Source organism: Seriola lalandi, unplaced genomic scaffold, assembly GCF_002814215.2.
Source record: "Seriola lalandi dorsalis isolate HSWRI2012SDOR001 ecotype SW California unplaced genomic scaffold, Sedor1 jcf7180002054834, whole genome shotgun sequence".
NCBI lineage: Eukaryota > Metazoa > Chordata > Actinopteri > Carangiformes > Carangidae > Seriola > Seriola lalandi.
This window is the reverse complement of record NW_019525387.1, coordinates 113,893-126,336: the sequence shown is the minus strand read 5'-3', so window position 1 is coordinate 126,336 and position 12,444 is coordinate 113,893. Positions and strand designations below refer to the sequence as shown.

Genomic DNA, 12,444 nt, shown 5'->3' with positions numbered 1-12,444 from the left:
AGTTTTTTTGGAAAAGTGATCTAACTTCAGCATGATATTCCCTCCTCCCCCCCCTCTGCAACCATGCTTGTGCCCCTTCACCTCCCCTCTCACACACAGCTCCACTTGTCAAATGCCTCTGAATAATAAAAAAAAAAAAAAAAAAAAAAAAACCTGCGTTGTTTATCATTCCCCCCCCATGTCTTTTCCAAAAGTATGCTAGTGTTTGTCTTTATCAGTTTGGTTTCGATGCTGTTCTCGTTGCAACCTTATCAATGTTATTTCTACACTTGAACTGGCAATATAACTTTATATAGAGCTTTATATTGTGGGCCACGGTGTCGGATATAGTAAGAACTATTGGTATGTCTGTTCTATAAAGGTAGATTGCTTAATGGCACAAAACTGGAAGATGGTGCTGCTGCTGTTCTTGTGGTAGGAACAAGTTTGGTTTAGGTAGACCTTCCACAATGTGAGCTGAAACTTACCTGCTGATGATTCCTTCTTCTGTTGTGAAGGTTTTGTTTTGCTCAAGAAGGAGGGGAACTTCCATGTTTATTCCTGGTAGTTACAGCTGAGCGACGGACAAGTAGCAACATCCCTTTGAGTGGGTGTAGAATTATTGGGAAGTTTATTTTGAGAAATGGTTCAGTGGTTCTTGTTAAAACTTGCTGAAAATTTTATATTGGCTGTGTGTTTTATAGTCAGAGTTGTATCCAACACTCAATCCTACATTCTAATTGTATGCAACATACTACATATTGTCTTTTTACGGTATACTTTCTTTACAGTTACTATAGGGCAGTGGCTCTCAAACTTTTTCAAAGACCCCTAAACTGACAAATGAGACTACGGACCCCTATCTGATAAGATTTTTGCTTTTAGATGTTTTATTACAGAAAGTGTTTGAAACCCATAACCAAACTAGTCATACATTCTGTTACTAGTGGAGGAAATCATATTGAAATTTTTTTTTTGTGAGAAAACTCCTCAAGGACCCCATTTTGAGAACCACTGCTATAGGGTATAACATTGGCTACAGGCAGATTATCTTGCCATGGTGGATGTGTTGACATTTAATCTGCTCAACTGTCTAAAAATTCATTTCAATCTCTTCAAACCTTGAATTATCTGTGGTTTGCAATCAAAGTTAGTGAAATGATTCACATCATAACGACGGGCTCAAAAGATGAGTGGTTAGTTCACAATCTTTATTAATCATGTATAGTCTCCAATGAGTTCTTTGGTTTAGCTTTTGAGTCTAACATTAAAAAAATTCCATTTTAATTCACTTAATTGAGGAAGCTTAGTATAAATCTTATAAATCAAAATCATCTCAAGGATTTCATACTTCATTTGAGACTGTTATTGCAGAATAATGCACAGCTTCTGTAAAGCGCTGCTTAGCACAGAATTGCACAAAAGCATTTGTTTTGTTTTAATAAAAAAAACAAACGAAACAGGCAGGACTTGAACCCAGTTCATCTCTTAGCAACTACTTCATCCAACACTGAGATTAAAAGGAGCAGCCAGACATATAACAGCCTCTTTAGTTAATCATCTACCAATCACACTCTTCTGTAACATTAGCCTTTTGAAGTAGCAACTAAATTAAGACAAAAAAGACATGAGTATTATTTATTAATATTTTACTATAGACACAAATCTATTCCTGCTATCTTGACTTTTTAATGATTATATTTTTGCTTAGATTTTCATAGGGCAGTTATTTTTCTTCAGGGCAGAGGAACTTTGGTGTAGCTCTCTAAAGCCTACAGGGGGCGTCGCTCTGTCAGCAGGTGACGGCTCTCCTCACTGGAGGGGAAGAGTGCCTCCCTCAGGCGGACCATAGGACCTCCGACCCCGGCATGGCCGCAGGCGTCCTCCACCAGTGACCTACGAATGGGTCGGTACACCCTGTAACGCCTGGGAGAGAGGGGGAAGAGAATAAGGATGGTATAATAAGGGATAAGAGTGGCACTTATCTATAAGGAAACCCAAAACCTACTCGGGTGTATAATATTAGGGATATGGTCTTTATTTACTCCTGCATGTCATGACTACTCACTTGTAGACTAGATAGGCGATGAATGCAAAGACAGCCACCAGCACAGCGCTCGATGAGAGGACCACCTCCGCAGTGTGAGAAGTCTTGGACACTACAGGGGCAGAGAACAGCAGTGAGAAGGACAGACAGAGCCACAATGTAAGAAATTATTAGTATGCATGGGAAAAACATACTGTGTAACTAACCAGGTGTGTCCTGGGACTTGTTGATGGTGACGGTGGTGCTGGCGAGGGCCATGCTGCTGGAGTCTTCCAGGGTGATGTTGACACAGTAGGTGCCAGGCTCCAGAAACGTTCGCCTCAGATGCACCTCACACGCCGCCAACGGCGGCACATCGTCACACATGATGTTACGCACCTGAGTGCAGCTGGGGTCTGACACAATGGTGCATGCTGAAGTGGGGATGCTGAGGATGAGGGATGAAAAAATAGACTTAAATAATATACTCAAAACCTAAAACCTTTTTTTTTTTCTTTAATAGAGTCAGCTCTTCAAAAGTGGACCACAGCCCTACAATTAAGCAACCAGTGATGCAATACATTTTGTGCTCAAGCCAAAAAATAAATGACAAGACAGTAATACTATTAAAGTACTTTGAATTGTGTTATGACTTGACCAGATTATCAAATAAATCTCTTAATATCCCAGTTTATTTATCAAAACTTTGATGGTAACTTTCTTTGTACCACCATAATCCTGCCGATTGTAAACTTTATAAATTAGTTATGTCCCATTTAACAGAAAGGCATCAGTCTCTGTGTTGTATTGATTTATTTATATGAGCGAGAAATCTAAGTGAAAATGTTTCAAACTGGATTTCACCAAATAGCAGTCAGAGGAAAAAAACACTAACACAAACATAGCCTGTTTAACATTCAAATAGAATGAATAATAAAATGATTAGAGACTCACCTGCCCAGACATTTCACAAGGAAGGTGATGTCAGTTTTTGTCACTCTGGCAGCTGACACGTCCACGATGCGACTGTTTGGTTGGGTGTTGAGCGCGTGCTTCGGCTCTGTGGAGAACAGATTAATGCAGCTGGTTTTAGATGTATAATCATGTTCTCATAATATTAAAATGATGAAGGTCGAAGGTTTTTAGTGGAGGGTGGTGTGTGTGTGTGTGTGCGCGTGTGTTACTCCACAAAGACAGGTTTTAAATGAAAAAGCTAACTGTGAGGATCAACAATTTTGGTATAAAATTATAATCCTTCCTTTGTTTGTTTTTTTCTTTTATTCTGAAAAATTAGTATAGAATCCAATTTAAGACATAAAAGGCCAATTTGGTATGAGAACCTCTGACTGGATATTTGCCCTGCTGTACCACTTTCCTTTAGCTGGACAGCAAAGTCACTTGTCTACTCTCCATGTTGTGTACTAACACTCATTAAAATGAAAAGAAGATATTCAGGTTACATTTAAAAACAATAATGTGTCCTTAATCCTCACCGTATTGGTTTCCAGCCATGTTGCTGGCTTTCTTTAAGCTTTAATGTAAACTAAATGCTAACGTCATTCTAACAAGCTCAAAGTGACAAATGCTGATATTTAACAGATATAATATTCACTGTCTTAGTTTAGGGTGTGAGCATGCTAATATATAGCAAAAATAACACAAAGTGCCATTAGCTCTGAGTTTTGTATTTGTTCATCAAACTATTGGACAACATTAAATTTTTGAGCTGATGATGGAACAAGATAAATAGTCAGCGGTCACAAGAGTTATTGAATATCTGTACACACCCTCCATCCAATAACTGTTGAGATATTTATTTATTTTTATTTGGACCAAGTGGCCGACAGACACCAGACACCATCAGCTTACAGTGAAAAGCGAAACTGCAGCCTCCCACCTACCGATAATGGTGATGTTCCCCATGAAGGTTCCATAGGCGTAGCGGAAACACCCGTTGCTGTTGAGGCGTCTTTTGAGGAGCGAGGCCGGGGTGGCGGGGCCGGCCTCTGGGGTGCCACTGGCAACAGTAGGCGGGAGGGGCTCGGTGGTGGGCGACCCTGTTGTGGCGCTGGGAGAGGAGCGTGGGAAGGGCCGGCTGGTGCTGGGTGGCACTGAAACAGGAAACAAGGGGCAAAGATTTGGACTTAGTGGACAAGCATGTGTGTATTTATCAAGACACTTATTCTTTATTAAAAATGAATGAGCTCCTGTTCGGACACATGCCCCTCCTCTGTCTACCTCATTCTGTTTCTCTCTCATACACATAAATAAACAAAAACCCAGTGTCAGCTGTGAAACCTCACCATGTGTGGTCTCCATCTTGACAGTAACAGCATGAGTACCGAACGGAGGTGTGGGAGCCTCTGGAGGAAGACAGACAGGAATATAGATATGAGCATTACAGACACATCTCTGCATTGTAATTTAACTTTATAATGATCTGTGATGGCAGAGTCGCTCGTTGCTGTGTCTTCTCCATCAAGCCATTAATAAATTGATAATGAGGGAGAAAAAGGTCCCAGGCCAGACACCAACCAGGGGAAGCTGCAATTCATAGTTGGTGCCTTAACCCCGGCAGGAAACCCTTGGTTCTCTGGAGTATTTTTCCCACTTCCCTCCAGTGCTATCTAGTCATGAACATACTTTTGGTTTTGTTTGCTCCAGATTTGAGATATTTTGTCTCTGCTCAAATTATTTCTGCCTCCACCCAGAGCTCACCAGCACAGTAAGGGCAACATATTTATAGTAACTTCACATCAGCTTAAAATCCAGTGGTTAATTTCTCAAGTTGCAGCAGTGAGGTAGAAGTGTACTCCAGAGTGTCCACTACACCAATGACGCCTTCATTGTGTGTCTGTGTTGTATGTGCCTCAATAAAAACCCGAGAGTGGTATCAATCATCTCACCTCACTCTCGGCAAGTATGCCCACAGCAAAAACGCTGAATTGATCCTTTAACTTTAAAGTGTCTGTTGAATTTTTTTGCGCCCTCTACTGGTAATATTAAAAACATTGAAAAGAGAAACTAAGGTAAATGTGCTGAAAGTAAAAACAAACTCAGAATAATCTTTTCAAAATGCTTGTACAGTTACTTCGCACCTGTAGGAGGCAGTGGCGTGAAGCTCCTCGGAGTCGTGGTGGAGGCAGCTGGTGGACACTCCACGGGGAACGCCGCCTCCACCACCAGCTTCACACTCATGCTCCCCAGCGAGCTGTAGGTGTGCGTGGTCACTTCGCGGTGTGTTACCAACTGGTTGCCATCTCTGAAGTCCCAGATGTAGTCAATGGCTGCGGCAGTTTTGAGGTAGCCGCTCGGGTCGTGAAGCTGGACTTTGAAGACCACATCCTCACCGCGGAAGAAAACGTTCTTCGACTCGTTGACCGCAGCCCTCTGGGAGATGTTGACCACCACCGGGATCTTATCTGAGGGAGTGATAAATAATTCATTCTCCAGGTTTCTCTTTGTGTATGTGTCTGTCTGTTTGGCTGAAACACGTACACAGATGAAGATGTATGAGCTTGAGTGTGTAAGGTTTGTCTTCACCTGTGACGTAGAAGACGGTGTTGTCGGTGGTGAGGGGACTGTACTTCCTGCGCTCACGCTTCCTGTAGACCATGATCTCCATGACGTCTGCCCCCAGTGGGATGCTGGTGGTGTTGATGGTCAAGCTCGAGGATGAGCCATCGCACGTCTCATAGTATTGGCCTTGGACAAACAGAGGAAAACAGACAGTTTCTTATTTTGTTCCTGCGTGTGCACGTGTGCAAGTCTGTAAACCTGTGTGTCTCACCCATTGTGTGCCACACGTAGACGTAGCTCTTGCGTCTCCAGTCATTGCTCTGAGGGAAAGGTTTCCCATCAGGGAACACATTGCATTTTGTCATGTCTGTACACTTTCCGAAGCCATAGTCATCCAACCAAGAAGTCCAGTTGTACACGTAGCCAGAACGAACCTGTCCATTGGCTGCACAGAGGAGAAGAGAGTAAAGTAAAAGCTTGTGTTATAATTGAAAGCTGCACTAATTCACATTTTATTTTAAGAATGGGTCAAATGAGTACATGTACTGTGAAAGCAGTTGCTTGTGACAAATTCCAGACATAATTATCTCCCAACTTTGCAGTTCCCTCAGCTCTACAGACCAATTTAATCTCTTTCAGCTCATTGTATTGAATTCACAGGCTGCAACTCTTATTGTCTTGGTTCAGTCTCACTGGCCTTGTTTCCAGCACCAGCAGGCAGCTGTTTTTAGCAAAAATGTGTGTGTGATATAGCCACTGTACACTTCCTGCCCAGCACTGAACAGCAGACAAAGTTAGCGACAAACTGGTGAACATAGTGGAGCATTTAGCAAATTGGAGGAGACCAAAGAAAAGAGCTAAAAAGCGAGTGAGGATTGGACTTACATTTGTGGGATGGCCAAAAACACAACTCCAAATGAAAGCCAATGTCGCTTCATTTCTGCTGGATGTGTAAAAAGGCAACTGTTTGCTAACAACATGTTCACCATATCAACTTTGTAAGGTAACATTTGTCAGTGCTGTGTTGACAGCTTTTTTCTGCTGTCCACAAGTGGCAAAGAAATCAAGTAAAAAATTTAAATTGAATTTTTTATTACTATGCTCCTGTGATAGTGTTTGTGTTTGATGTATAGTGTAGTATGGGCTCTCTTATATGGTACAATGGTGTTTGGTGGTGGAGTGTGAAGTCATCTGTTTGAGGGGGTGCGGCCTGGCCTGGCTTTTTGGCAGCACCTGAGGCCTCCAGCTCCGTACCGTCCTCACAGTGATCATCCCAGACAAGGTTCCCACTGGCATCCTCCTTCTGGCACGGCGGGTACTCCAGCTTGGCAGTGAAGGAGATACAAGAGCCGTTCAGAGCTGGACTGTCACTGGTCAGACGAACCTTGGGTTTACCTGCAGAGGTGGATGTTCTAGGTTAACAACTTAAAACATGATATTACATTTTTGAAGAGGAAAAAAATGACCCTACTCACCTCTTCGGTGCATGAGCTCCTTTGGCTTTGGGTTTAGTGGTGGGTAGAGGTAATCGTCCCACGGGTTTGTGTCAGGATCCCAGCCAGGAATTGGTGGAATTGGAAAAGGAAACTTTCCTGCTAGGGCATGCTTGTGGGGGAACATGTCACTGTATGCTGGAGAGAGAGACCAGAGCACAGTTTAAGGATCCAAGGCCCCATGAAATGTGCCCTTCACTGGCGGAAGCTGAAACTTAGGATTGTCCAAGGTCCTCAAATGTATGAATATACTTCACATTTTCCTGAACTTTCTTTTGGAAGAAAATACAGAAAAAAATCTTAATTTCTTTATTATTATAATTCAGAGTAATTTACTGCTTAACTGAAGTTTATTTTACAAATGTCCCTAACAATCTCTCATGGAACAAGTCAAAGATTTATCGTTTTATAATCAAATTATGTTTCTTTTATCGTGAAATGAAATAATTATGCTGTAGCCTATCACCTGGCATGCAGTGTAGAAAATAACAAAAACAATGAATTTATGAAACTCATCTGAAATTAAATCTTTTTCAGATGGCATAAAGATTTTTTCTTTTTTAAGTCCAAAGTCAAAATAATAACAATGACACCAGGCTTCCTTGAGAAATGAAATATTTCAGCAAAAGCTCGATTTGAACAAAGAGCTTACTGGAGGTGAAGAGTCAAACTCATAAAAACAGAAAAGCAACGTGTAGAAAACTGTGTATAACCTTTTAACACCAAGTATAGCAGCCCTGTGGAGGTGATAATAACTTCCCTACAGAGCACATAATGCTGCCTGGCCTTGGGTTTATATGCATTCATTATCATCTTGAAGGAATTTATCTGATCCCGTTAAAATCCGTTAATCTGTGAATTAACTTGCTCTCTATAACTAACTCCTTACCTTTGTTTCCTTTTCATTTGAGCCATATCTTTAATCCATCAATTATGGATGACAGACGAAAACAACAAATTCCGTCTATAATTTAATTAAAGGAAAATGTCGAAACAGCTTTGTATAAACAGACATCTGCGACTAATCAGCTCAAACCATGAGACACTCACTATAGGCTACAACGTATGTAGTTTTGCCTTTATTTATTAATGAATAAAGTGCAATAAAAATGTCTTTGAATAGTTTTTTTCTCCTTTGAATCAAATTGGATCCCAGTTAGAAACAAAATTGTTGGTCATTGAAGATTATGATTTATTCTTCTTTTTTTTCATGAGTCTCAAATGGTTTCCTTTGTGTGGATCATTTTTCTGTTTTTTCTCAGTGAGTGTCTGCTGCTCAGTGTCAGTGTGACCAGAGGAAGACAGCCAGGGCACACGCCTTAATTAAGCTCATGGGACTCTGACTGCAGAGCTGATGACAGGACAGGTGATACAGAAACCCCGAGGAAAACATATTTAAAAGTCTATTTTACACTTAATTAAGCCACAGTATATTTCTAAGTCAGAACACGTGAGATTGCAGCAATCCTGTGATTTCAGTGTGGATACTTAAATTGAGTCAAAGACATTTAGTAAATACACGAGTCTGCATTTAATACTTCCAGCCTATATCAGACCTCTGTTACTGCTCAACTATATGATAAAGTGACCGTCCCACTTTAAAGCAGCACTTACTTCTGCGTCCATCAGCCTGATAAACAAAGCAGGCACAAGCCAAAAGAAAAATATATGGCAAGGCTTCCATTTCCACTGTTCAGCAGGGAAGGAGAAAAAGGAAAAGAAAAGAAAAGAAAAAGAAAGTAGCCTGTCCACCTCCCAAAATAGTGGTTCTCTGCACCGACAGAGCTCTTGTCCCACTCTCTGCTCGTCCAGCTTCTCCGAGTTCTCCCTGTCTGCCCTGATGCTCACTAATTTAATCTGGGGCCGCAGAGCGCACAAACATGTGATGTTTCCTAACAAGACGCATCTCATCACTTATTATGCCCCTTGCGCGTGCCCCGCCCCCCTTCACCCCCAACCCCCTCCAGCCTTTTGCCCGAACTTGTCTTTGATAAGAAATTGTCAAGGCTTTTAATTATAAAGAGCTTTTGTTCGTTCAATGATCCAGAGTTATGAGGCTGTGCGGTACCTGTCGTGTTTACCTGTTCATTTTCTGCCTATTTTAAAAATATGATAACCACAAAGAGCGTTTTTTAAACTGTTACTTGATGACCATAAATGTCCCTCACCTTTCTTCTCAACAGGAATATTTGGTGTTAATCTCAAACTTGACAAACTAAAAATAAATATTGTTTTATTAAAAATTAAAACAAAAAGAGTTTTGTTGGATTTTGAAGAAGAAATTCATCTCCTGCAGAGTAGCCTACCTCTGCCTCAACAGAGACAGGTGGTAAAGAAAAGAGACAAACATGTTTGGTCGAATCATATTTAATACAACGAAATTGCAGAAGTGTGTCGATTGACCGTGAGCTGTGTTTTCGTTACATTCTCCTTTTGAACGCTTGATAACCTTAAACATCCGTGTGTGACAGCCGAGCGCATGAGTGAATGATTTGCTGTGTTTGTGTCATGGAGCTGTGTCATGGTGAGACAGAAACGTTGCGCCACAGCGCAGCGGCATCCGCAAAAAGCAGAAGGAGAGCGCCTGATATTCTGCGCTCTCCCGTTCGTTTTCAACACAGCCACCCCGACATGTGATTGTTTGGTTTTTTTAGCGGGTCCTCTGCTGTCACAAGGAGAGTTTGGAAACTGTAGCAAAGGGCTCCACAAACTGCGACCTGACATTTACTCACGTTGAAATATCTGTTGAAAAGACGAGGATTTCATCCGGAACACTGAAACTGTGAAGAGCAGCTGACAAATTCAATAACTTCAGAACATGTGACAGTATTAAATTTACAACGTGAAAGCTGAGATGACTCTGAATGTCCACAATATTGGGGGTTGCTGTTTTTTCAGGAGTTGAATTCAGAAGAAAGACACAGACTTTGTCTCTTATTCTCCCGTAGGACAAAAATAATGAAAGAAAAAAAAGTCAACTTTAAAACACTAGATAGCAATTTATTAACTTTATATTCAGTGTGGAATAATTTAAAATCTCCTTACTGGTTGCCAAAGTCAAAATATCTGGAATACATTAAAAATAGATAACCTTTATTCAGAATTCAAGGTAGGGATCATGGCGATGATAATACATTAATAATGAATGGTTTATAAAGCCTAATCTAATCGATCCAGATATTTGAAAATCAAATCCACACCGTTAAAGAGCTATAAAATCATACTTTGTAATGGTCAAATAACAACATGAATATCCTCTAGTCTTTTCTGTTGGTATATCAGTGGCATTTGTGTTTCATTAAGAGCTGGTAATATAAATAAATAACCGCGAAGCCTTCTGGGAGACATGAATGGAAGTAGGAAACAAAACATTAAATGTTGAGCTTCCTCTAGTTCATTCATTCCATCTCCATGACAACTGAGCAAAGTATATCCGCTGATGAGGGCTACGAAATGTGCCCGAGAGCCCAGGAATAACTATAATAACTGGCCCCTGAGTTCAGATTTCTCATCTTTTCTTTTTTTTTTTGTCAGATAAACATGAAATACAGTAGAAAAGTGAACATCAGTACTGCTCAGTGTCCAGTGGAGGGCAGCACCACTCCGCAGCCTCTCATACAGCTGCTGGAAGGCTGAGAGAGATGGTGGGGCCCTTCCGTCTGCTGTATTGGCCTAAGTATTATTATATTATTGCCGTTACTCAATTACATATTACTGATTATGAATTTAGAATAAGAAAACAAAATAAAATGAACAACAAATGCTTTTAACTATACAATCATTTCTGACATATAGGCTATACCATAGGGCTGAAACTATAATGATTATGTTTATATCAATTCATCTGTTGATTATTATATTGATTAATCGATTCATCTTCTATAATATGTCTATAATATATGATAAGGCTTTATATGTGCCAGAAAATAGTGAAGAATGTCTGTCACAGTTTTCCAGACCCAAAGGAGACATGTTGAAATGTCTTGTTGTGAGTCACCAACAGTCCAAAACCCAGAGACATGAAGTTTACTGTCAGAGAAGACTACAAACCCCAGTCATTATTCCCCTTAGAGAGGCTGGAAACAGCAACTTATTGGCAGTTTTTACTTACAAATAAGACTTTACAGAGATTAAGCGATTATCAAAATCATTGCAGATGAATATACTGTCGATTGATTTAGTTAATGAATTGTTTTAGTAGAATGTGTGTGTGTGTGTGTTTGAGAGAGAGAAAGAGAGAGAGAGAGAGAGAGAGAGAGAGAGAGAGAGAGAGAGTTTCTTGCTGTCTCCTCTGCTTTTCAGCCGGGAAAGAAGACTCAACACATCACTGGTTGTAAAACAGAAATATGAATGAACAACAGCCCCAAAAATGCACCGTGCAGCCAAATATCTCTGTTTTTAGTCTTCAATTCTTTCTCTCTCCCTCTTTCTACTCCTCTCTCTCTCTCTCTCTCTCTCTCTCTCTCCCTGTTTGTGTGTGTGTGTGCGTGTGTGTGTGAGGGGAGGATGCATGCGAGTACTTGTCGTGCCTTCTCATTTACAGCTCTGGCTTCTAGTCAGATGGTGGAATGCAGGCACATTCCCGGGAATGTGGACAGGACCCTGGACCTTCTCAGTGTGTATGTGTGTGTGTGTGTGTATGTGTGTGTGTGTGTGTGTGTGTGTGTGTCTGTCTGTCTGTGTGTGTGTCTGTGTGTGTCTGTGTGTGTCTGTGTGTCCATGTTCTTTTGGTGTTAATGTGTGTGTCTGAAAATGTGCTGGCAGTGGAAACTTCAATTCAGTGTGTGTTTTGGCTGCAGGATGGAACATATGGGAGTGTTCAGTGTGCAGCCCTGGAAATACATGAAGACCTTCTTTCCTTTTCAATCTTTGAGGCTTATAAACATATTCCCACAGGAACACAGGAGTCAGGAGCCGGTCATTCCTCTCTCTCTCTCTCTCTTTCTCTCTCTCTCTCTTTCCCTCTCTCTCTTTCATGTCTCTCTTTCATTTCCACCCTCTGTATAACACCCTCATCTTGCTCTCTTTCTTGCCCTCTGAACCACTCCTTTTGCTCTTTCAACTTCTCCCTCTGTTTCTCCAGGTGCCCCCCCCCCTCCTCTGCGTACTGTAATCATAATCTTGAGAAGCCATTCTGCCCTGTCATCCTGAGCAGACAGGAGGTGAATGTCTTTGTGTATAATGGGAGGAAGGCAGGGATCTGCAGATCCCACCCACTCACTCAGACACAAGGCCTGCCAGACAGTCCCCACCACTGCCACACCACACCACAACCACCAGCACCACCACCACTACCACCACCACCACCAGGGGAGGGAACTGGTCTCTGACTGCAGCCAACCTGGCCTCAAAGCTCCACAGTCTGTACTGCCAAGTTGCATGCAGTGGCCTTTCACAGCTCCAGTCAGTACAGAGCAGAGGTTGTGC

General features: G+C 41.4%; 1 protein-coding gene across 3 annotated transcripts; it reads right to left on the bottom strand.

The window, feature by feature from the left end:
- Positions 1 to 1,161: 1,161 nt before the first annotated feature.
- Positions 1,162 to 8,897, bottom strand: gpnmb (glycoprotein (transmembrane) nmb). Of its 3 annotated transcripts, none has more exons than XM_023426649.2 (12): positions 8,632 to 8,897; positions 7,000 to 7,155; positions 6,758 to 6,919; positions 5,796 to 5,969; positions 5,549 to 5,710; positions 5,104 to 5,427; positions 4,309 to 4,368; positions 3,907 to 4,116; positions 2,960 to 3,065; positions 2,233 to 2,453; positions 2,048 to 2,138; positions 1,162 to 1,905 (listed from the first exon to the last, which is right to left on the bottom strand). In XM_023426649.2, exons 1-12 carry the CDS (start codon positions 8,699 to 8,701, stop codon positions 1,752 to 1,754), a joined length of 1,890 nt encoding a protein of 629 aa, XP_023282417.1. In that variant the 5' UTR covers positions 8,702 to 8,897; the 3' UTR covers positions 1,162 to 1,751. The 3 variants fall into 3 exon arrangements, with proteins under 3 accessions (XP_023282417.1, XP_023282418.1, XP_023282419.1); XM_023426650.2 differs by having other exon boundaries at positions 6,779 to 6,919; positions 8,632 to 8,896; XM_023426651.2 differs by lacking the exon at positions 4,309 to 4,368.
- Positions 8,898 to 12,444: the final 3,547 nt, after the last annotated feature.

Coding starts and splice junctions, on each gene's coding strand:
- gpnmb (XM_023426649.2), bottom strand. CDS start 8,701: ATGGAAGCCTTGCCATATATTTTTCTTTTGGCTTGTGCCTGCTTTGTT. Junction 5,428..5,548: donor CACCGTCTTCTACGTCACAG/GTGAAGACAAAC, acceptor TCACTCCCTCAG/ATAAGATCCCGGTGGTGGTC. Junction 4,369..5,103: donor CACGCCACTGCCTCCTACAG/GTGCGAAGTAAC, acceptor GTCTTCCTCCAG/AGGCTCCCACACCTCCGTTC.